Source organism: Oncorhynchus mykiss, chromosome 13, assembly GCF_057628025.1.
Source record: "Oncorhynchus mykiss isolate SJ-2025 chromosome 13, ASM5762802v1, whole genome shotgun sequence".
Lineage (NCBI taxonomy): Eukaryota > Metazoa > Chordata > Actinopteri > Salmoniformes > Salmonidae > Oncorhynchus > Oncorhynchus mykiss.
Window position 1 is genome coordinate 17,100,001 of NC_143034.1, and position 24,520 is coordinate 17,124,520.

General features: G+C 42.3%; 1 protein-coding gene across 3 annotated transcripts; it reads left to right on the forward strand.

The window, feature by feature from the left end:
* The first annotated feature begins 2,804 nt into the window (after positions 1–2,804).
* LOC110487255 (extracellular serine/threonine protein kinase FAM20C-like) lies at positions 2,805–22,690 on the forward strand. 3 transcript variants are annotated; one of them, XM_090195474.1, is made up of 11 exons: positions 2,805–3,293; positions 10,235–10,789; positions 11,344–11,519; positions 12,482–12,560; positions 14,850–14,942; positions 15,445–15,560; positions 15,899–16,079; positions 16,632–16,741; positions 18,038–18,119; positions 18,417–18,476; positions 22,065–22,690. In XM_090195474.1, exons 2-11 carry the CDS (start codon positions 10,239–10,241, stop codon positions 22,351–22,353), a joined length of 1,737 nt encoding a protein of 578 aa, XP_090051600.1. In that variant the 5' UTR covers positions 2,805–3,293; positions 10,235–10,238; the 3' UTR covers positions 22,354–22,690. The 3 variants fall into 3 exon arrangements, with proteins under 3 accessions (XP_090051600.1, XP_090051602.1, XP_090051601.1); XM_090195475.1 differs by lacking the exon at positions 2,805–3,293 and adding an exon at positions 3,426–3,492; XM_090195476.1 differs by lacking the exons at positions 18,038–18,119; positions 18,417–18,476; positions 22,065–22,690 and having other exon boundaries at positions 3,195–3,293; positions 16,632–16,896.
* The last annotated feature ends 1,830 nt before the right edge of the window (positions 22,691–24,520 follow it).

Consider the following 24,520-nt stretch of genomic DNA (forward strand, 5'->3'; position numbering starts at 1 on the left):
GTGTGTGTGAGAGAGAGAGAGAGAGAGAGAGAGAGAGAGAGAGAGAGAGAGAGAGAGTGTGAGTGAGTGAGTGAGTGAGTGAGTGAGTGAGTGAGTGAGTGAGTGAGTGAGTGAGTGAGTGAGTGAGTGAGTGAGTGAGTGAGCGAGAGAGAGAGAGAGAGAGAGAGAGAGCGTAGCCTAGTGGTTAGAGCGTTGGACTAGTTAACCGAAAGGTTGCAAGATCAAATCCCCGAGCAGATAAGGTACAAATCTGTCGTTCTGCCCCTGAACAAGGCAGTTAACCCACTGTTCCTAGGCTGTCATTGTAAATAAGAATTTGTTCTTAACTGACTTGCCTAGTTAAATAAAGGTAAAAAAAAAATGTGTTGATACAGCAAAATAGTCTACACTAGATAATGATATACTCTGTTTATCCCAGGATCTCTATATAATCTATGGTTGATACAGCTAAATAGTCTAAACTAGATAATGATATACTCTATCTATCCCAGGATCTCTATATAATGTATGGCTGATAAAGCGAAATAGTCTATACTAGAAAATGATATACTCTATCTATCCCAGGATCTCTATATAATCTATGGTTGATACAGCTAAATAGTCTACACTAGATAATGATATACTCTATCTATCCCAGGATCTCTATATAATCTATGGTTGATACAGCTAAATAGTCTACACTAGATAATGATATACTCTATCTATCCCAGGATCTCTATATAATCTATGGTTGATACAGCTAAATATTCTATACTAGATAATGATATACTCTATCTATCCCAGGATCTCTATATAATCTATGGTTGATACAGCTAAATAGTCTATACTAGATAATGATATACTCTATCTATCCCAGGATCTCTATATAATCTATGGTTGATACAGCTAAATAGTCTATACTAGATAATGATATACTCTATCTATCCCAGGATCTCTATATAATCTATGGTTGATACAGCTAAATATTCTATACTAGATAATGATATACTCTATCTATCCCAGGATCTCTATATAATCTATGGTTGATACAGCTAAATAGTCTATACTAGATAATGATATACTCTATCTATCCCAGGATCTCTATATAATCTATGGTTGATACAGCTAAATAGTCTATACTAGATAATGATATACTCTATCTATCCCAGGATCTCTATATAATCTATGGTTGATACAGCTAAATATTTTATACTAGATAATGATATACTCTATCTATCCCAGGATCTCTATATAATCTATGGTTGATACAGCTAAATAGTCTATACTAGATAATGATATACTCTATCTATCCCAGGATCTCTATATAATCTATGGTTGATACAGCTAAATAGTCTACACTAGATAATGATATACTCTATCTATCCCAGGATCTCTATATAATCTATGGTTGATACAGCTAAATAGTCTATACTAGATAATGATATACTCTATCTATCCCAGGATCTCTATATAATCTATGGTTGATACAGCTAAATAGTCTATACTAGATAATGATATACTCTATCTATCCCAGGATCTCTATATAATCTATGGTTGATACAGCTAAATAGTCTATACTAGATAATGATATACTCTATCTATCCCAGGATCTCTATATAATCTATGGTTGATACAGCTAAATATTCTATACTAGATAATGATATACTCTATCTATCCCAGGATCTCTATATAATCTATGGTTGATACAGCTAAATAGTCTATACTAGATAATGATATACTCTATCTATCCCAGGATCTCTATATAATCTATGGTTGATACAGCTAAATAGTCTATACTAGATAATGATATACTCTATCTATCCCAGGATCTCTATATAATCTATGGTTGATACAGCTAAATAGTCTACACTAGATAATGATATACTCTGTCTATCCCAGGATCTCTATATAATCTATGGTTGATACAGCTAAATAGTCTATACTAGATAATGATATACTGCTATATCTCTATTTGGTTGTAGGCTTCTACTGTCTGTGACAAGAGGTTCATTTTTACTCCATCCTGCCATGTGAGAAACCCTTGCTGCTGTATCTTAGCAACCTCTCCACTGGACAGAGCGGTAGATGCTGGACTGGCCCTGACCGGCTGTGTGTGTGTGTGTGTGTGTGTGTGTGTGTGTCTTGTTAGAGAAAACTCACAGAATTCAATAACTGCATACAAAACAGGTAAAGAAAAAAAGAGAGTCGGCTCTTAGATTGTGAACGAACTAATGTCAGGAATAGAAATAAAGGAGAGAGAGAGGAGGGGGGGGGGAGAGGGGGGGGGGAGAGAGGGGGAGAGAGGGAGGGAGAGAGAGAGAGAAAATGAGAGGAGAGATAATGAGAGGAGAGAGGGAGAGAGAGAGAGAGAGAGAGAGAGAGAGAGAGAGAGAGAAAATGAGAGGAGAGATAATGAGAGGAGAGATAATGAGAGGAGAGATAATGAGAGGAGAGAGAGAGAGAGAGAGAGAGCGAGAGGGGGTGTGTGTAAAGAGAAAACAAGGGATGATTTTTTTTCATCCTGTCCGTGCCAGTAGGCCTCTGTTGAGAATTGATTAAGCATAATCCAATATTAATGTGACTGTGTGCATCCATGTGTGTGTTTGTCCGAAGAAGCATAGTGAAAGGTATATCAGAGTCTGAGTCGTATGGGAGCCGTTACACCATCAGCTCTAATGGAGGGAAGAAGAATAGGAGAGGAAGGATACAGCTGGATGGGAAAGAGAGGAGAAGAAATGTTCCTCCTTTAGAGTGTCACACACGCACCCACCCACCCACGCACCCACGCTCCCACCCACGCACGCAGACAGACAAGCATACAGACAGACAGACAGACAGACAGACAGACAGACAGACAGATAAGCATAGAGACAGACAGATAGAAAGACAGACAGACAGACAGACAAGGTGACAGACAGAAGAGCATACAGACAGACAGACAGACAGACAGACAGACAGACAGACAGACAGACAGACAGACAGACAGACAGACAGACAGACAGACAGACAGACAGACAGACAGAAAGACAGACAGACAGACAGACAGACAGACAGACAGACAGACATGTACAGGGAAAGATAGAGGGATGAGTAAACAACTTTATTGCTCTAACAGCATGCCACTCAGGTCACTCTAACCTGGCACACCTCCCTGCCTATGCCAGGGGACAGAGAGATAGAGCGATGGAAGGGATAGAGAGATTGAGAGAAAACAGATTAATATAGGTTGACAAGATATCAGAGCTCTGTCTCATTCCGGATAGTGAGGAAAGAAGGAGGAGAACATAAGGGGGGAAACCTTTAAAGAAAGAAAGGTGAGTAAAAAGGGAAGGAAAAAGGAGGGAGGAGAAAGAGAGGTGGTAAAATTATACCTTCTTCCCTCATTCGTTTCAGTGACCCTCTATAAAGGGGGATGTGGTCGTGCCTGGGGGAGTCTGTGCTTTGTGCTTAGGAATGAGTTGACCGTTGTCTATTACTGCAAACCAAATGGCACCCTATTCCCTACAGAAAGAGGTAGTTGTATTGGGGTGTATCTAGGTAGTTGTATTGGGGGGTATCTAGGTAGTTGTATTGGGGTGTATCTAGGTAGTTGTATTGGGGGGTATCTAGGTAGTTGTATTGGGGGGTATCTAGGTAGTTGTTTTGGGGGAGGGTATCTAGGTAGTTGTATTGGGGGGGTATCTAGGTAGTTGTATTGGGGTGTATCTAGGTAGTTGTATTGGAGGGTATCTAGGTAGTTGTATTGGGGGGTATCTAGGTAGTTGTATTGGGGGGTATCTAGGTAGTTGTATTGGGGGGTATCTAGGTAGTTGTATTGGAGGTATCTAGGTAGTTGTTTTGGAGGTATCTAGGTAGTTGTATTGGAGGGTATCTAGGTAGTTGTATTGGGGGGTATCTAGGTAGTTGTATTGGGGTGTATCTAGGTAGTTGTATTGGGGGGGGGGGGATCTCGGTAAAGAAAGAGGTAGTTGTATTGGGGGGTATCTAGGTAGTTGTATTGGGGGGGGGGGGGATCTCGGTAAAGAAAGAGGTAGTTGTATTGGGGGGTATCTAGGTAGTTGTATTGGGGTGTATCTAGGTAGTTGTATTGGGGGGTATCTAGGTAGTTGTATTAGAGGGTATCTAGGTAGTTGTATTGGGGGGTATCTAGGTAGTTGTATTGGAGGGTATCTAGGTAGTTGTATTGGGGGGTATCTAGGTAGTTGTACTGAAGGTATCTAGGTAGTTGTATTGGAGGGTATCTAGGTAGTTGTATTGGAGGTATCTAGGTAGTTGTATTGGAGGGTATCTAGGTAGTTGTATTGGGGGGTATCTAGGTAGTTGTATTGGGGGTATCTAGGTAGTTGTATTGGGGGTATCTAGGTAGTTGTATTGGGGGAATCTAGGTAAAGAAAGAGGTAGTTGTATTGGAGGGTATCTAGGTAGTTGTTTTGGGGGGTATCTAGGTAGTTGTTTTGGGGGGGGTATCTAGGTAGTTGTATTGGGGTGTATCTAGGTAGTTGTATTGGGGGGGGGGATCTCGGTAAAGAAAGAGGTAGTTGTATTGGGGGGTATCTAGGTAGGTGTATTGGAGGGTATCTAGGTAGTTGTTTTGGAGGTATCTAGGTAGTTGTTTTGGGAGGTATCTAGGTAGTTGTATTGGAGGGTATCTAGGTAGTTGTATTGGGGGGTATCTAGGTAGTTGTATTGGAGGGTATCTAGGTAGTTGTATTGGGGGGTATCTAGGTAGTTGTATTGGAGGGTATCTAGGTAGTTGTATTGGAGGGTATCTAGGTAGTTGTATTGGGGGGTATCTAGGTAGTTGTATTGGGGGGTATCTAGGTAGTTGTATTGGGGGGTATCTAGGTAGTTGTATTGGAGGGTATCTAGGTAGTTGTATTGGAGGGTATCTAGGTAGTTGTATTGGAGGTATCTAGGTTGTTGTATTGGGGGGTATCTAGGTAGTTGTATTGGGGGGTATCTAGGTAGTTGTATTGGGGGGTATCTAGATGGTTGTATTGGGGGGTATCTAGGTAGTTGTATTGGGGGGTATCTAGGTAGTTGTATTGGAGGTATCTAGGTAGTTGTATTGGAGGGTATCTAGGTAGTTGTATTGGGGGGGTATCTAGGTAGGTGTATTGGAGGGTATCTAGGTAGTTGTATTGGAGGGTATCTAGGTAGTTGTATTGGGGGGTATCTAGGTAGTTGTATTGGGGGGTATCTAGGTAGTTGTATTGGGGGGTATCTAGGTAGTTGTATTGGAGGGTATCTAGGTAGTTGTATTGGAGGGTATCTAGGTAGTTGTATTGGAGGTATCTAGGTAGTTGTATTGGGGGGTATCTAGGTAGTTGTATTGGGGGGTATCTAGGTAGTTGTATTGGGGGGTATCTAGATGGTTGTATTGGGGGGTATCTAGGTAGTTGTATTGGGGGGTATCTAGGTAGTTGTATTGGAGGTATCTAGGTAGTTGTATTGGAGGGTATCTAGGTAGTTGTATTGGGGGGGTATCTAGGTAGGTGTATTGGAGGGTATCTAGGTAGGTGTATTGGAGGGTATCTAGGTAGTTGTATTGGGGGGTATCTAGGTAGTTGTATTGGGGGGTATCTAGGTAGTTGTATTGGAGGGTATCTAGGTAGTTGTATTGGGGGGTATCTAGGTAGTTGTATTGGGGGGTATCTAGGTAGTTGTATTGGGGGGTATCTAGGTAGTTGTTTTGGGAGGTATCTAGGTAGTTGTATTGAAGGTATCTAGGTAGGTGTATTGGAGGGTATCTAGGTAGTTGTATGGGGGGGTATCTAGGTAGTTGTATTGGGGGGTATCTAGGTAGTTGTTTTGGAGGTATTTAGGTAGTTGTATTGAAGGTATCTAGGTAGGTGTATTGGAGGGTATCTAGGTAGTTGTATTGGGGGGTATCTAGGTAGTTGTATTGGAGGGTATCTAGGTAGTTGTATTGGGGGTATCTAGGTAGTTGTATTGGAGGGTATCTAGGTAGTTGTATTGGGGGTATCTAGGTAGTTGTTTTGGAGGTATCTAGGTAGTTGTATTGGAGGGTATCTAGGTAGTTGTATTGGGGGGTATCTAGGTAGTTGTATTGGGGGGTATCTAGGTAGTTGTATTGGAGGGTATCTAGGTAGTTGTATTGGGGGTATCTAGGTAGTTGTATTGGAGGGTATCTAGGTAGTTGTATTGGGGGTATCTAGGTAGTTGTTTTGGGAGGTATCTAGGTAGTTGTATTGAAGGTATCTAGGTAGGTGTATTGGAGGGTATCTAGTTAGTTGTATTGGGGGGTATCTAGGTAGTTGTATTGGGGTGTATCTAGGTAGTTGTATTGGGGGGTATCTAGGTAGTTGTATTAGAGGGTATCTAGGTAGTTGTATTGGGTGGTATCTAGGTAGTTGTATTGGAGGGTATCTAGGTAGTTGTATTGGGGGGTATCTAGGTAGTTGTATTGGAGGTATCTAGGTAGTTGTTTTGGAGGTATCTAGGTAGTTGTATTGGAGGGTATCTAGGTAGGTGTATTGGGGGGTATCTAGGTAGTTGTATTGGTGGTATCTAGGTAGTTGTATTGGGGGGTATCTAGGTAGTTGTATTGGGGGGTATCTAGGTAGTTGTATTGGAGGGTATCTAGGTAGTTGTATTGGAGGTATCTAGGTAGTTGTTTTGGAGGTATCTAGGTAGTTGTATTGGGGGGTATCTAGGTAGTTGTATTGGAGGGTATCTAGGTAGTTGTATTGGGGGGTATCTAGGTAGTTGTATTGGGGTGTATCTAGGTAGTTGTATTGGGGTGTATCTAGGTAGTTGTATTGGAGGTATCTAGGTAGTTGTATTGGAGGGTATCTAGGTAGTTGTATTGGAGGTATCTAGGTAGTTGTATTGGAGGGTATCTAGGTAGTTGTATTGGGGGGTATCTAGGTAGTTGTATTGGGGGTATCTAGGTAGTTGTATTGGGGGTATCTAGGTAGTTGTATTGGGGGAATCTAGGTAAAGAAAGAGGTAGTTGTATTGGAGGGTATCTAGGTAGTTGTATTGGGGTGTATCTAGGTAGTTGTATTGGGGGGGGGGATCTCGGTAAAGAAAGAGGTAGTTGTATTGGGGGGTATCTAGGTAGGTGTATTGGGGGGTATCTAGGTAGGTGTATTGGAGGGTATCTAGGTAGTTGTATTGGGGGGTATCTAGGTAGTTGTTTTGGAGGTATCTATGTAGTTGTTTTGGGAGGTATCTAGGTAGTTGTATTGGAGGGTATCTAGGTAGTTGTATTGGGGGGTATCTAGGTAGTTGTATTGGGGGGTATCTAGGTAGTTGTATTGGAGGGTATCTAGGTAGTTGTATTGGAGGGTATCTAGGTAGTTGTATTGGGGGGTATCTAGGTAGTTGTATTGGGGGGTATCTAGGTAGTTGTATTGGGGGGTATCTAGGTAGTTGTATTGGAGGGTATCTAGGTAGTTGTATTGGAGGGTATCTAGGTAGTTGTATTGGAGGTATCTAGGTAGTTGTATTGGGGGGTATCTAGGTAGTTGTATTGGGGGGTATCTAGGTAGTTGTATTGGGGGGTATCTAGGTAGTTGTATTGGGGGGTATCTAGGTAGTTGTATTGGGTGGTATCTAGGTAGTTGTATTGGAGGTATCTAGGTAGTTGTATTGGAGGGTATCTAGGTAGTTGTATTGGGGGGGTATCTAGGTAGGTGTATTGGAGGGTATCTAGGTAGTTGTTTTGGAGGTATTTAGGTAGTTGTATTGAAGGTATCTAGGTAGGTGTATTGGAGGGTATCTAGGTAGTTGTATTGGGGGGTATCTAGGTAGTTGTATTGGGGGGTATCTAGGTAGTTGTATTTGGGGGTATCTAGGTAGTTGTATTGGGGGGTATCTAGGTAGTTGTATTGGGGGTATCTAGGTAGTTGTCTTGGGGGAATCTAGGTAAAGAAAGAGGTAGTTGTATTAGAGGGTATCTAGGTAATTTTATTGGGGGTATCTAGGTAGTAGTTTTGGAGGTATTTAGGTAGTTGTATTGAAGGTATCTAGGTAGGTGTATTGGAGGGTATCTAGGTAGTTGTATTGGGGGGTATCTAGGTAGTTGTATTGGGGGGTATCTAGGTAGTTGTATTGGGGGGTATCTAGGTAGTTGTATTGGGGGGTATCTAGGTAGTTGTATTGGGGGGTATCTAGGTAGTTGTATTGGGGGGTATCTAGGTAGTTGTATTGGGGGGTATCTAGGTAGTTGTATTGGAGGGTATCTAGTTAGTTGTATTGGAGGGTATCTAGGTAGTTGTATTGGGGGGTATCTAGGTAGTTGTATTGCAGGGTATCTAGGTAGTTGTATTGGGGGGTATCTAGGTAGTTGTATTGGAGGGTATCTAGGTAGTTGTATTGGGGGGTATCTAGGTAGGTGTATCGGGGGGTATCTAGGTAGTTGTATTGGAGGGTATCTAGGTAGTTGTATTGGGGGGTATCTAGGTAGTTGTATTGGAGGGTATCTAGGTAGTTGTATTGGGGGGTATCTAGGTAGGTGTATTGGGGGGTATCTAGGTAGTTGTATTGGAGGGTATCTAGGTAGTTGTATTGGGGGGTATCTAGGTAGTTGTATTGGAGGGTATCTAGGTAGTTGTATTGGGGGGTATCTAGGTAGGTGTATTGGGGGGTATCTAGGTAGTTGTATTGGAGGGTATCTAGGTAGGTGTATTGGGGGGTATCTAGGTAGTTGTATTGGAGGGTATCTAGGTAGTTGTATTGGAGGGTATCTAGGTAGTTGTATTGGAGGGTATCTAGGTAGTTGTTTTGGGGGGTATCTAGGTAGTTGTATTGGGGGTATCTAGGTAGTTGTTTTGGAGGTATCTAGGTAGTTGTATTGGGGGGAATCTAGGTAGGTGTATTGGGGGGTATCTAGGTAGGTGTATTGGGGGGTATCTAGGTAGTTGTATTGGAGGGTATCTAGGTAGTTGTATTGGGGGGTATCTAGGTAGTTGTATTGGAGGGTATCTAGGTAGTTGTATTGGGGGGTATCTAGGTAGTTTTATTGGAGGGTATCTAGGTAGTTGTATTGGGGGGTATCTAGGTAGTTGTATTGGAAGGTATCTAGGTAGTTGTATTGGGGGGTATCTAGGTAGTTGTATTGGAGGGTATCTAGGTAGTTGTATTGGGGGGTATCTAGGTAGTTGTATTGGAGGGTATCTAGGTAGTTGTATTGGAGGTATCTAGGTAGTTGTATTGGGGGGTATCTAGGTAGTTGTATTGGGGGGTATCTAGGTAGTTGTATTGGAGGGTATCTAGGTAGTTGTTTTGGAGGTATCTAGGTAGTTGTATTGGGGGTATCTAGGTAGTTGTATTGGAGGGTATCTAGGTAGTTGTATTGGAGGGTATCTAGGTAGTTGTATTGGGGGTATCTAGGTAGTTGTATTGGGGGTATCTAGGTAGTTGTTTTGGAGGTATCTAGGTAGTTGTATTGGGGGGGGGGTATCTAGGTAGTTGTATTGGAGGGTATCTAGGTAGTTGTTTTGGAGGTATCTAGGTAGTTGTATTGGAGGGTATCTAGGTAGTTGTATTGGGGGTATCTAGGTAGTTGTATTGGGGGTATCTAGGTAGTTGTTTTGGAGGTATCTAGGTAGTTGTATTGGGGGGTATCTAGGTAGTTGTATTGGGGGGGGTATCTAGGTAGTTGTATTGGAGGGTAACTAGGTAGTTGTTTTGGAGGTATCTAGGTAGTTGTATTGGGGGGGTATCTAGGTAGTTTTATTGGAGGGTATCTAGGTAGTTGTTTTGGAGGTATCTAGGTAGTTGTATTGGGGGTATCTAGGTAGTTGTTTTGGAGGTATCTAGGTAGTTGTATGGGGGGGGGGGTATCTAGGTAGTTGTATTGGAGGGTATCTAGGTAGTTGTATTGGAGGGTATCTAGGTAGTTGTATTGGGGGGGTATCTAGGTAGTTTTATTGGAGGGTATCTAGGTAGTTGTTTTGGAGGTATCTATACCAGAAGAGAGGGCTGCTCTGACTTTCGAAAGGTCCAGTCTCTCTGGGCTTCTTTCTATCTCTTTCTCTATGCTGTTTCTGAGACTCTTTCCTTCCCTCGTTCCTCTAACTTTCTCTCTCATTCTCCCACATTCACCCCCTCAACCTCTCCTCCTCATCCTCCCCCTCTTCTTTCTCTCTCTCCAATCCTCCCTCGTCCTTTCACCTATATTTATACAGTTTCTCTCCTCTTCCTCCTACTCTCTCTCTCTTCCTTTTTTCTCCTCCTTTAAATATTTTTATCTCTCAGTCGTTCTCCAACTCTTTCTCTCCCTCAGAACGATGAGGTGGTATACACGCCGTCGCTCTCGGACTGTCTGTCTATCGCTGGTCGTTGCCTCCCTCTCTCTCCATCTCCTCCTCACCGTACTATCTCGCTCCGTCTACCAGAACCACTGTGACGCCCCCTCCCCTCGTCAGACACACCTCCACACCCTCCGAGCCCTGGTGGATACCAACTACACCTCTAGGATGTCGGACAACCACGCCAGCTATGCCAAGACACCCCCGGGCACCAGAAAAGTGAACTCTTCCCATATGGACAGCAATGGCCCTCAAAAAATGTCCGAAAAGGACGCGGTCACAACCAAAATGGCCGTCAAGGTAGGTCATGGACATAAGGAGGAAGGGCTTGTAGACTCACTCACCATGACGGAAAGGGTAGGAAAGTTTGGCTCGATGGGGATTAAGCCTATGGGATCCGGGATGTCAAAATTAGAGGCTCTTTTTAGCCACCCGCTCTACAACATGCCAACCCCGCCCATCCATGAAGAGGATTGGCTGCTGAAGGTGAAGCCCAAAGGGAAGGCGCGCGAGACGAGCACACAGATGTGGTGAGTTTAGGGAAGTAGCGTGATTGTTCTGAAAAAACAGATGCATGCGGCATGATCCTTTAGTTCATTACGGCAAATATCCCTCCTATTTCTCCTGGCGTCTCCTCCACTTCCTCCTCTGAACTACTTCTCTCTTGTCCTCTCCTCCTGTCGTCTCCTCCTCTTAACTACTTCTCTCTTGTCCTCTCCTCCTGTCGTCTCCTCCTCTTAACTACTTCTCTCTTGTCCTCTCCTCCTGTCGTCTCCTCCTCTGAACTACTTCTCTCTTGTCCTCTCCTCCTGTCGTCTCCTCCTCTTAACTACTTCTCTCTTGTCCTCTCCTCCTGTCGTCTCCTCCTCTGAACTACTTCTCTCTTGTCCTCTCCTCCTGTCGTCTCCTCCTCTGAACTACTTCTCTCTTGTCCTCTCCTCCTGTCGTCTCCTCCTCTTAACTACTTCTCTCTTGTCCTCTCCTCCTGTCGTCTCCTCCTCTTAACTACTTCTCTCTTGTCCTCTCCTCTTGTGTCTCCAACCCTCTTCTCCTCTCCCTCTCTTTCCCCCTCCACCCTCCCCAGGGTGAGTGACAGTGACATCAGCGATGACTCAGCCCATTGGAACAGGAGCAGTGACAGCCACCCCCCCTGGCTGAGGTTCCATCTTGGTATCTCCCGTTGGCAGCTCTACCCCCACCTGGACCCCAACATGGCACCTCTTGCTCAGCAGCTCAGCACACACCGTATCGTCAGCGCAGGTGTGCGTGTGGTGTGTGGTGTGTGGTGTGTGTGTGTGGCGGAATAGGGGGAAGTTCCCCTTTGACACTGATCTTGGATCAGTATAGCAATTTCCCCACTAAGGGGGTTAAGGTTAGAATTGGGGGAGGGGAAGCTGATCCTAGATGTCTGTCAAAGGGAAACTTCACCCTGGAGTGTGTGTGTGTGGGTGGTGTGTGTGGGTGGATGGGTGGGTGGTGTGTGTGTTGGGGAGGGGTCTTGGGAGCCTGATTGTTGGGGGTGGGAGATATGGGGGCATTATGTCCTGTACACACAGAGAATGAAGTAGCACCCTAGAACACTATGTAGTTTACTACACCAGTGCCCTACTGTTAAAATCGCTGGGTGAGTTCCAATAATATCTCCTGTAGTGTACACTCGTATACTATTACACCAAACGCATTGGATTGGTGGAGGCATGGGCTAGTGGGAGTTTCCAACATATTTCTTATACCAGTCATGTCCTTTCAAATTAGTGAAGGGAAGTGAACAGGTGCACACTTTGGGAGGAAGGACAGATTGGGAGAATTGCAATTGCATTTCATTAATCCCTCCCCTCTTCTCATCCGATGGGTTTTGAGAAGGAGGTGAAGAGAGAGGACGTGAGGAATCAAGGCAATGCAGTTGAGATTCTCCCATAGCTGGGAGGTAGTCTCTGTTGTGACGTTTAGAGTCAGGTATGAGGAGACCCCTAGTGGAATAATGTAGAACTGCAGGATGAAAACATACAAACTGGATGACCTTATTTAGTTTCAAACAGGGGAACCCTGTGTGTGTGTATGTGTGTGTGTGTGTGTGTGTGTGTGTGTGTGTGTGTGTGTGTGTGTGTGTGTGTGTGTGTGTGTGTGTGTGTGTGTGTGTGTGTGTGATAGAGAGAGCTCAGTGTGTACTCAGTATGTGAAGTTCAAGTGTTGCTATGGTAACCCGTCTCTCTCTCTCTCAGTGCAGAAGTCTGGAGGGACACAGCTCAAGCTGGTGATGTCATTTCCTAACTACGGACAGGCCATCCTCAAACCAATGAAGTGAGAGACATACACACACACACGCACACACGTACAGTACCAACAGTTTGGACCCACCTACTCAGGGTTTTCACTTAATTTGTACTATTTTCTACATTGCAAAATAATAGTGAAGACATCAAAACTATGAAATAACACAAGTGGAATCATGTAGTAACTAAAAAAGTGTTGAACAATATCTTTTATATTTGAGATTCTTCAAAGTAGCCACTCTTTGCTTTGATGACAGCTTTGCACACTCTTGGCTTTCTCTCAACCAGCTTAATGAGGTAGTCACCTGGAATGTATTTCAATTAACAGGTGTGCCTTGTTAATGTTAATTTGCGGAATTTCTTTCCTTCTTAATGCGTTTGAGCCAATCAGTTGTGTTGTGACAAGGTAGGGGTGGTATACAGAAGATAGCCCTATTTGGTAAAAGACCAAGTCCATATTATGGCAAGAACAGCTCAAATAAGCAAAGAGAATGACAGTCCATCATTACTTTATGAAATTAAGGTCAGTCAATCCGTAAAATTTCAAGAACTCCGAAAGTTTCTTCAAGTGCAGTCGCAAGAACCATCAAGCACAGAGTTCAAGTAACAGACACATCTCAACATCAACTGTTCAGAGGAGACTGTGTGAATCAGGCCTTGATGGTCGAATTGCTGCAAAGAAGGACACTAATAATAAGAAGCGAATTGCTTGGCCCGAGAATCACGAGCAATGGACATTAGACTGGTGGAAATCTGTCCTTTGGTCTGATGAGTGCAAATTTAAGATTTTTGGTTCCAACCGGTGTGTCTTTGTGAGACGCAGAGTAGATGAACAGATGATCTCAGCATGTGTATTTCCCACTGTAAAGCATGGAGGAGGAGGTGTGATGGTGTGGGGGTGCTTTGCTGGTGACACTGTCAGTGATTTATTTAGAATTCAAGGCACACTTACTTAACCAGTATGGCTACCACAGCATTCTGCAGTGATACACCATCCCATCTGGTTTGTTCTTAGTGGGACTATCATTTGTTTTTCAAAAGGACAATGACCCAAAACACACCTAAAGCCTCTTGAAGCTAGGGGGCACTATTTTTATTTTTGGAAAAATAATGTTCCCAAAGTAAACGGCCTATTTCTCAGGACCAGATACTAGAATCTGCATATAATTGACAGCTTAGGATAGAAAACACTCTAAAGTTTCCAAAACTGTAAAAATAATGTTTGTGAGTATAACAGAACTGATATTGCAGGTGAAAGCCTGAGAATAATCCAATCAGGAAGTGACTCTTATTTTGAAACCATTGTGTTCCTATGCATCCCTATTGACCATTGAAAGGGATATCAACCAGATTCCTTTTCCTAATAGTCTTCAGACATAGTTTCAGGCCTTTATTTTGAAGAATGAGAGTGAACGACCACATTGCGTAAGTGGATAGGTGGGGGCTCTCAGAGTGATTCTTGCGCAAAAGAGAGAGGCAGCCATTGTTCCTCCCGGTCCTAGTGAAAAGCCAACTGTCCCGGTTGATATATTATCAAATAGATAATTGAAAAACACCTTGAGGATTGATTATAAAAAACGTTTGCCATGTTTCTGTCGACATTATGGATATCATTTTGAATTTTTGTCCGCGTTGTCGTGACCGCTATTTCCGGTGGATTCCTGGGCATAACGCACCAAACTAACTGAGGTATTTGGATATAAAAAATATCTTTATGGAACAAAAGGAGCATTTTCTGTCTAACTGGGAGTCTCGTGAGTGAAAACATCCGAAGATCATCAAAAGAGACGGTTAATTTGATTGTTTTTCTGATTTTCGTGACCAAGCTTCCTCATGCTAAGTGTACATAATGCTATACTTAGCTATTGATAAACTTACACAAATGCTTGTATTGCTTTCGCTGTAAAGCATAATTTCAAAATCTGAGACGACAGGGTGATTAACAAAAGGCTAAACTGTGTTTCACTATATTTCACTTGTGATTTCATGAATATGAATATTTTCTAGTAATATTTTTTGACTGTTGCGCTATGCTATTCAGCGTTGCTGATGACAAATATACCGGATCCGGGATGGGTGGTTCTAAGATTAAGATGTGTAAAGGCTATTTGACCAAGAAGGAGAGTGATGGAGTGCTGCATCAGATGACCTGGCCTCCACAATCACCCGACCTCAACCCAATTGTGATGGTTTGGGGTGTATAGTCTGAATATCTGTGTTCCTGTGTTGACTGTGTATGGTCTGTATAGCTGTGTTCCTGTGTTGACTGTGTATAGTCTGTATAGTTGTGTTCCTGTGTTGACTGTATCTCTGTCAGACAAGAGCGTGATGAGGAGACCAACTTCAACCTCTACTATTTCTCTGACTTTGAGAGACACAACGCAGAGATCGCTGCTTTTCACCTGGACAGGTAAACAATGAGTCTGTTTCTCACCTTGATAGCAACAGTCAGGGAGTATACAGCATACCACACCACTGACTGAATGGTGGAGAATAGAGCAGACATTGAGAAGCATTAAATATGGACTCCTCTCTCTCTATCTCTTCCTCCCTCTCCCCCATCTCTCTCCTCTCCATCTTTCTATCCCCCCACCCCTCTCTCTCTCTCTCTCTCTCTCTCTCTCTCTCCCCCTCTCCCATCTTTTTTTGCCTCTCTCTCCTCTCCCTCTCTCTACACCCCCACCTCTCTCTCTCTCTCTCTCTCTCTCTCTCTCATCTTTTTCTGCCTCTCTCTCCTCTCCCTCTCTCTACACCCCCCACCCCTCTCTCTCTCTCTCTCTCTCTCTCTCTCTCCCCCTCTCCCATCTTTTTCTGCCTCTCTCTCCTCTCCCTCTCTCTACACCCCCCCCACCTCTCCCTCTTCCATATCTCTCCCCTGTCCCTCCTCTCCTCTCCACTCCCCTCGCTCTCAGGGTGTTGGGTTACAGGCGGATCCCCCCAGCCGTTGGGAGGCTGGTTGACGTGGTAACAGAGATCAAAGACATCACCACTGACCACAAACTGGCCCGGACCTTCTTCACCTCTCCTGGTCTGTTTATCATTATTTCACTCCTTCCTTCCTTCACTCTATCCCTCTGTCACACTCACCCCATCTCCCTCTCTCTCACTCCTCTTTCTTTACCAACTCTCTCCTTATATTACATGTTTCACATCTCTGTTTTCTCTAGTGGGGAATATGAAAATAGATGCTGCATATTATTCAGCTGAAAGGCCATTTTTGCTGAATTAATTTCTTTCATTTTCAATCTTTCTCTCTGTCAGCTCTTGAATTGCTGCCTCTCCTGTCATCTACACTGATGATGAAGAGAAGAGTGCACTCAAACTCTCCTCTCCTCTCCCCCCTCCACCCCCCTCTATCTCCCCTAGTGAATAATGTGTGTTTCTATGGCCAGTGTTCCTACTACTGCAGTACGGAGCACGCTGTGTGTGGTCGACCCCAGAACCTTGAGGCCTCCCTGGCCATGATGCTGCCGGACACCTCTTTGGCCACCAGACGTAGCTGGAGGTCTCCCTGGAAACGCTCCTACAGCCGCAGCAAACTGGCAGTGTGGGTATAGAGTCTATAGCTATATCTATAGATAGATAATAACTCTAACCCTAGCCTCAACCCTAACTCTAACCCTAGCCTCAACTCTAACCCTAGCCTCAACTCTAACCCTAACCCTAACTCTAACCCTAGCCTCAACTCTAACCCTAGCCTCAACCCTAACTCTAACCCTAGCCTCAACCCTAACTCTAACCCTAGCCTCAACTCTAACCCTAGCCTCAACTCTAACCCTAACCCTAACTCTAACCCTAGCCTCAACTTTAACTCTAACCCTCAACCCTAAATCTAATCCTAGCCTCAACCCTAACTCTAACCCTCAACCCTAAGTCTAACCCTCAACCCTAAGTCTAACACTCAACCCTAACTCTAACCCTCAAAACTAATTCTAACCCTCAACCCTAACTCTAACCCTCAAAACTAATTCTAACCATCAACCCCAACTCTAACCCTATCCTCAACCCTAACTCTAACCCTCAACCCTAACTCTAACCCTCAACCCTCATCTCTAACTCTAACACTAGTCTCAACTCTAAACCTGTTGTCATGTTGCAGGTGGGAGAAAGACCCAGACTACTGTGACACAGTGAAGAAGACCCCACCATACAACAAGGGATCTAGACTGGTGGACCTGATAGACATGACAATACTAGACTTCCTCATGGGTAGGTCTGGGCTGGGGAGGGAAGGAGACTGGTGGACCTGATAGACATTACTATACTAGACTTCCTCATGGGTAGGTCTGGGCTGGGGAAGGAGACTGGTGGACCTGATAGACATTACTATACTAGACTTCCTCATGGGTCGGTCTGGGCTGGGGAAGGAGACTAGTGGAACTGATAGACATTACTATACTAGACTTCCTCATGGGTCGGTCTGGGCTGGGGAAGGAGACTAGTGGACCTGATAGACATTACTATACTAGACTTCCTCATGGGTAGGTCTGGGCTGTGGAGGGAAGGAGACTAGTGGACCTGATAGACATGACTATACTAGACTTCCTCATGGGTAGGTCTGGGCTGTGGAGGGAAGGAGACTGGTGGACCTGATAGACATTACTATACTAGACTTCCTCATGGGTCGGTCTGGGCTGGGGAAGGAGACTAGTGGACCTGATAGACATTACTATACTAGACTTCCTCATGGGTAGGTCTGGGCTGTGGAGGGAAGGAGACTAGTGGACCTGATAGACATGACTATACTAGACTTCCTCATGGGTCGGTCTGGGCTGGGGAGGGAGGGAGACTAGTGGACCTGATAGACATTACTATACTAGACTTCCTCATGGGTAGGTCTGGGCTGGGGAGGGAGGGAGACTAGTGGACCTGATAGACATGACTATACTAGACTTCCTCATGGGTAGGTCTGGGCTGTGGAGGGAAGGAGACTGGTGGACCTGATAGACATGACTATACTAGACTTCCTCATGGGTAGGTCTGGGCTGTGGAGGGAAGGAGACTAGTGGACCTGATAGACATGACTATACTAGACTTCCTCATGGGTCGGTCTGGGCTGGGGAGGGAGGGAGACTAGTGGACCTGATAGACATGACTATACTAGACTTCCTCATGGTTTGGTCTGGGCTGGGGAGGGAAGGAGACTGGTGGACCTGATAGACATGACTATACTAGACTTCCTCATGGGTAGGTCTGGGCTGGGGAAGGAGACTAGTGGACCTGATAGACATGACTATACTAGACTTCCTCATGGGTAGGTCTGGGCTGGGGAGGGAGGGAGACTAGTGGACCTGATAGACATGACAATACTAGACTTCCTCATGGGTCGGTCCGGGTCAGGACATAATAATATATTAGAACTATAATAGTAATGAGACTGTAACAGTAATACCTTTCTATTGTGCTGTTCATGGAGACCAAAGTCTTTTCAATTAGCAGAAAGAGGAAAAAGGTGAAGATAAAACACAAACAAACACACGTTCAACACTAACTATTGTGTTCCAGGTAATATGGACCGACACCACTATGAGACGTTTGACAAGTTTGGCAACAACACTTTCCTTCTGCACTTAGACAATGGGAGGGCGTGAGTATCCTGACAAGGACATTGATGATCTGTTTTTCATAATGGTGTGTGCGTGCATGTGTGTGTGTCTGACACTATGTCTGTGTGCTGACTACAGGTTTAACTAACGTTAGTTGATTGTAACATTGACACTGTGCTGACTACAGGTTTAACTAACGTTAGCTGACATTGACACTGTCTGTGTGCTGACTACAGGTTTAACTAACGTTAGTTGATTGTAACATTGACACTGTGTGCTGACTACAGGTTTAACTAACGTTAGTTGATTGTAACATTGACACTGTGTGCTGACTACAGGTTTGGACGTCACTCTACAGATGAACCCTCTATCCTGACACCTCTGGAGCAGTGCTGCAGGTATAACATATAGCATAATTAAGTCCCAAGACTCGATGTCAGCACCCCCGCAGGAATCTAAGTGGCATAATAACAACATCTGCATAAAAATACATCTGTTTCTGATAGAGATATCTGTTTCTGATAGAGATATCTGTTTCTGTTAGAGATATCTGTTTCTGATAGAGATATCTGTTTCTGATAGAGATATCTGTTTCTGTTAGAGATATCTGTTTCTGATAGAGATATCTGTTTCTGATAGAGATATCTGTTTCTGATAGAGATATCTGTTTCTGATAGAGATATCTGTTTCTGATAGATATCTGTTTCTGATAGAGATATCTGTTTCTGATAGAGATATCTGTTTCTGATAGAGATATCTGTTTCTGATAGAGATATCTGTTTCTGATAGAGATATCTGTTTCTGATAGAGATATCTGTTTCTGATAGAGATATCTGTTTCTGATAGAGATATATGTTTCTGATAGAGATATCTGTTTCTGATAGAGATATCTGTTTCTGATAGAGATATCTGTTTCTGATAGAGATATATGTTTCTGATAGAGATATCTGTTTCTGATAGAGATATATGTTTCTGATAGAGATATCTGTTTCTGATAGAGATATCTGTTTCTGATAGATATCTGTTTCTGATAGAGATATCTGTTTCTGATAGAGATATATGTTTCTGATAGAGATATCTGTTTCTGATAGAGATATCTGTTTCTGATAGAGATTTCTGTTTCTGATAGAGATATCTGTTTCTGATAGATATCTGTTTCTGATAGAGATATATGTTTCTGATAGAGATTTCTGTTTCTGATAGAGATATCTGTTTCTGATAGAGATATCTGTTTCTGCATGGGCTGCGTCTCAATCCACCCCATCCACCGGTGTTGGCCTTCCTCATCTACAGTGGGAGGTGGCAGAGCCACAGCGGTGTTTAACAGACCAGCAAACATCCGGAAATGTGTATTTCTAAAAACATAGATAGCATCCGAACGGTTGGCGTACAAAGTAATGTGACCACTCTATGGAAAGATAAGACTCAGGAACACGATGGTGTTCTAACAGAGTAATGTGACCACTCTATGGAAAGATAAGACTCAGGAACATGATGGTGTTCTAACAGAGTAATGTGACCACTCTATGGAAAGATAAGACTCAGGAACATGATGGTGTTCTAACAGAGTAATGTGACCACTCTATGGAAAGATAAGACTCAGGAACACGATGGTGTTCTAACAGAGTAATGTGACCACTCTATGGAAAGATAAGACTCAGGAACACGATGGTGTTCTAACAGAGTAATGTGACCACTCTATGGAAAGATAAGACTCAGGAACACGATGGTGTTCTAACAGAGTAATGTGACCACTCTATGGAAAGATAAGACTCAGGAACACGATGGTGTTCTAACAGAGTAATGTGACCACTCTATGGAAAGATAAGACTCAGGAACACGATGGTGTTCTAACAGAGTAATGTGACCACTCTATGGAAAGATAAGACTCAGGAACACGATGGTGTTCTAACAGAGTAATGTGACCACTCTATGGAAAGATAAGACTCAGGAACATGATGGTGTTCTAACAGAGTAATGTGACCACTCTATGGAAAGATAAGACTCAGGAACATGATGGTGTTCTAACAGAGTAATGTGACCACTCTATGGAAAGATAAGACTCAGGAACATGATGGTGTTCTAACAGAGTAATGTGACCACTCTATGGAAAGATAAGACTCAGGAACACGATGGTGTTCTAACAGAGTAATGTGACCACTCTATGGAAAGATAAGACTCAGGAACACGATGGTGTTCTAACAGAGTAATGTGACCACTCTATGGAAAGATAAGACTCAGGAACACGATGGTGTTCTAACAGAGTAATGTGACCACTCTATGGAAAGATAAGACTCAGGAACACGATGGTGTTCTAACAGAGTAATGTGACCACTCTATGGAAAGATAAGACTCAGGAACACGATGGTTGTTCTAACAGAGTAATGTGACCACTCCATGGAAAGATAAGACTCAGGAACACGATGGTGTTCTAACAGAGTAATGTGACCACTCTATGGAAAGATAAGACTCAGGAACACGATGGTGTTCTAACAGAGTAATGTGACCACTCTATGGAAAGATAAGACTCAGGAACACGATGGTGTTCTAACAGAGTAATGTGACCACTCTATGGAAAGATAAGACTCAGGAACACGATGGTGTTCTAACAGAGTAATGTGACCACTCTATGGAAAGATAAGACTCAGGAACACGATGGTTGTTCTAACAGAGTAATGTGACCACTCTATGGAAAGATAAGACTCAGGAACATGATGGTGTTCTAACAGAGTAATGTGACCACTCTATGGAAAGATAAGACTCAGGAACACGATGGTGTTCTAACAGAGTAATGTGACCACTCTATGGAAAGATAAGACTCAGGAACATGATGGTGTTCTAACAGAGTAATGTGACCACTCTATGGAAAGATAAGACTCAGGAACACGATGGTGTTCTAACAGAGTAATGTGACCACTCTATGGAAAGATAAGACTCAGGAACATGATGGTGTTCTAACAGAGTAATGTGACCACTCTATGGAAAGATAAGACTCAGGAACATGATGGTGTTCTAACAGAGTAATGTGACCACTCTATGGAAAGATAAGACTCAGGAACATGATGGTGTTCTAACAGAGTAATGTGACCACTCTATGGAAAGATAAGACTCAGGAACACGATGGTGTTCTAACAGAGTAATGTGACCACTCTATGGAAAGATAAGACTCAGGAACACGATGGTGTTCTAACAGAGTAATGTGACCACTCTATGGAAAGATAAGACTCAGGAACACGATGGTGTTCTAACAGAGTAATGTGACCACTCTATGGAAAGATAAGACTCAGGAACACGATGGTGTTCTAACAGAGTAATGTGACCACTCTATGGAAAGATAAGACTCAGGAACACGATGGTGTTCTAACAGAGTAATGTGACCACTCTATGGAAAGATAAGACTCAGGAACACGATGGTGTTCTAACAGAGTAATGTGACCACTCTATGGAAAGATAAGACTCAGGAACACGATGGTGTTCTAACAGAGTAATGTGACCACTCTATGGAAAGATAAGACTCAGGAACACGATGGTGTTCTAACAGAGTAATGTGACCACTCTATGGAAAGATAAGACTCAGGAACATGATGGTGTTCTAACAGAGTAATGTGACCACTCTATGGAAAGATAAGACTCAGGAACACGATGGTGTTCTAACCAAAGGGGTTAAACATGTGTAAAAAACAATAGAATAATTCAGTATCTTTCTCATAACTCTCAGATAAAGGAGACACTTGAAAACAAACTTCCTTCTGCTGCATTGTTTTTCCGTTTATGAATCTGTTATTCAATGTGTTTCTGTAGGATAGTAATTAAAAAATATATATATATATACCAAGAGGTCCTAAAATTCTAAATAAAATAACTAAATGACCATCTTAAAACAATTCAGTATGTTATCTTAGTAGAACCCCCATCACTACCCCAGCATCATCATATATTCCTCTTCTGTCTCATAGCTCTCACTCCATCACTCTCTCTCTCTCTAGGATCCGTCGCTCCACACTCCTACATCTGCGTCTCCTCTCCCTGCCCCAGTACCGTCTCAGTGATGTCATGAGGGACTCCCTTTCCCATGATCCTCTATTCTCCGTGGCCCCCCTCCTCTCAGAGCTGCACCTCTCCGCCCTGGACCGTCGCCTAGTGACCGTGCTCCAAACCGTGAGCCGTTGCCAGGAGCGACAACGTAGTCGCCATGGAGAAGGCGATGATGATGTCATCTATGATGATGTCACTGATTATAAGACTTTGGTTAAACATGTGACACCTGCAGGGTAGTGTTGTCACGTCCCCTCGACAACAGCATTTCAACCGTCTGAAGGAAATATGTCATGGCGCATCACCATGGTGATGATGATTTGTGTGTGACATCATTGCATCAGCAAGTCACAAGAGTGACATAATTACATTTAGAGTTCCTGGCATCATTCATTTGGCTCCTAACTGTTAGAGAGGATAGCTGTGTCCGCAGTGTCACAGTAGTTAGGGAATAGGATGCCTTTCAAGACACAGACTATGTGTAGGTTTAGTGTGGTGTATGAATGGATGAATGTTTATGTTTAAATCACTGTGTACATTTATTATTAGGCCTCATTAAATGTTGTCTTACTTAATACATGGAGCGTACTTAGTGAAATCAAGCTCAGTTTTAGCATATACTTTTATTTAAGAGGATAGTTCAACCCTAAATCAAAGTCATTCTAATTGAGTAATGATATTGCATTTTACAAAAGTGTTTTACAAAGAACAAAAAAAAAAATAGATATTAAATAGAAACATGTGATTGAAGGGCCCGATTCAGACTTGAGATGAGTAGACTCAACGTTGTGACTTAAGTCCATGTGAAGTCAAATTATCTCCAGTATGAATAGGGCCTGAAGTGAATAACAGTGTGGTTGTACAGTCTTGTACATTAATTGTTAACAGTACTGAAGCTACAGTAATGATTCCCCAATTTGTTGTGCCGTCACCCACGGCGACCCAAAAGACTATGGGCAATATTTTCCTCTCGCTAAACCTCACGCAAAGAGTTAAAGAAATACTGCTTAATGACAAGTTTGGTATTGTCTTTATACAAAGCAAAGCTCAGTCTCAAGCCATGAGACATGTAGAAATAGGCCAAGATGCTATATTATACTATATTAAACTCTATATTAGACCCTATATTATACTTTATTAAACCCTATAGTAGACACTATAGTATACGATATTAAACCCTATATTATACTATATTAAACTCTATATTAGACCCTATATTATACTTTATTAAACCCTATAGTAGACCCTATATTATACTATATTAAACCCTATAGTAGACCCTATATTATACTATATTAAACCCTATAGGAGACCCTATATAATACTATATTAAACCCTATAGTAGACACTATAGTATACGATATTAAACCCTATAGTATACTATATTAGACCCTATATTATACTATATTAAACCCTCTAGTAGACCCTATATTATACTATATTAAACCCTATAGGAGACCCTATATAATACTATATTAAACCCTATAGTAGACACTATAGTATACGATATTAAACCCTATAGTATACTATATTAGACCCTATATTATACTAATTAAACCCTATAGTATACTATATTAAACCCTATATTATACTATATTAAACCCTATAGTAGACCCTATAGTACACTCTATTAAACCCTATAGTAGACCCTATATTATACTATATTAAACCCTATATTATACTATATTAAACCCTATAGTATACTATATTAAACCCTATATTATACTATATTAAAACCTATAGTATACTATATTAAACCCTATATTATACTATATTAAACCCTATAGTAGACTATATTAAACCCTATAGTATACTATATTAAACCCCATAGTATACTATATTAAACCCTATAGTATACTATATTAAACCCCATAGTATACTATATTAAACCCTATAGTATACTATATTAAACCCTATAGTATACTATATTAAACCCTATAGTAGACCCTATAGTATACTATATTAAACCCTATATTATACTATATTAAACCCTATAGTAGACCCTATAGTATACTATATTAAACCCTATATTATACTATATTAAACCCTATATTATACTATATGAAACCCTATAGTAGACCCTATAGTATACTATATTAAACCCTATATTATACTATATTAAACCCTATATTATACTATATTAAACCCTATAGTAGACCCTATATTTAGTCATATAAAGTAAACATGTCTAAAAAGTGTCTTCTGCTGACATTGCAGTTTTTCAAGAATTTTCCTGATGTTTGCAGAGATCATATTTGCGGTAAATGCTGCGGATGTTGGCTTAAATCAACTTTAAAATTCAAGTATAGTATGCTTGTTGACTATGTGCTTTCAATTGAATCCCAAGCAGAGTCATCTTGTGTTCAGCACTTCTTGTTGTGTTCAGGTCTCCTTTCATTCAGGTCAA

What these genes read in the sequence shown, in the direction of transcription:
- LOC110487255 (XM_090195474.1), top strand. Translation starts at nt 10,239, where the DNA reads ATGAGGTGGTATACACGCCGTCGCTCTCGGACTGTCTGTCTATCGCTG. An exon ending in GAGACGAGCACACAGATGTG is followed by an intron (nt 10,790 to 11,343) that starts GTGAGTTTAGGG and finishes CACCCTCCCCAG; the next exon opens with GGTGAGTGACAGTGACATCA. An exon ending in AGCCGCAGCAAACTGGCAGT is followed by an intron (nt 16,080 to 16,631) that starts GTGGGTATAGAG and finishes GTCATGTTGCAG; the next exon opens with GTGGGAGAAAGACCCAGACT.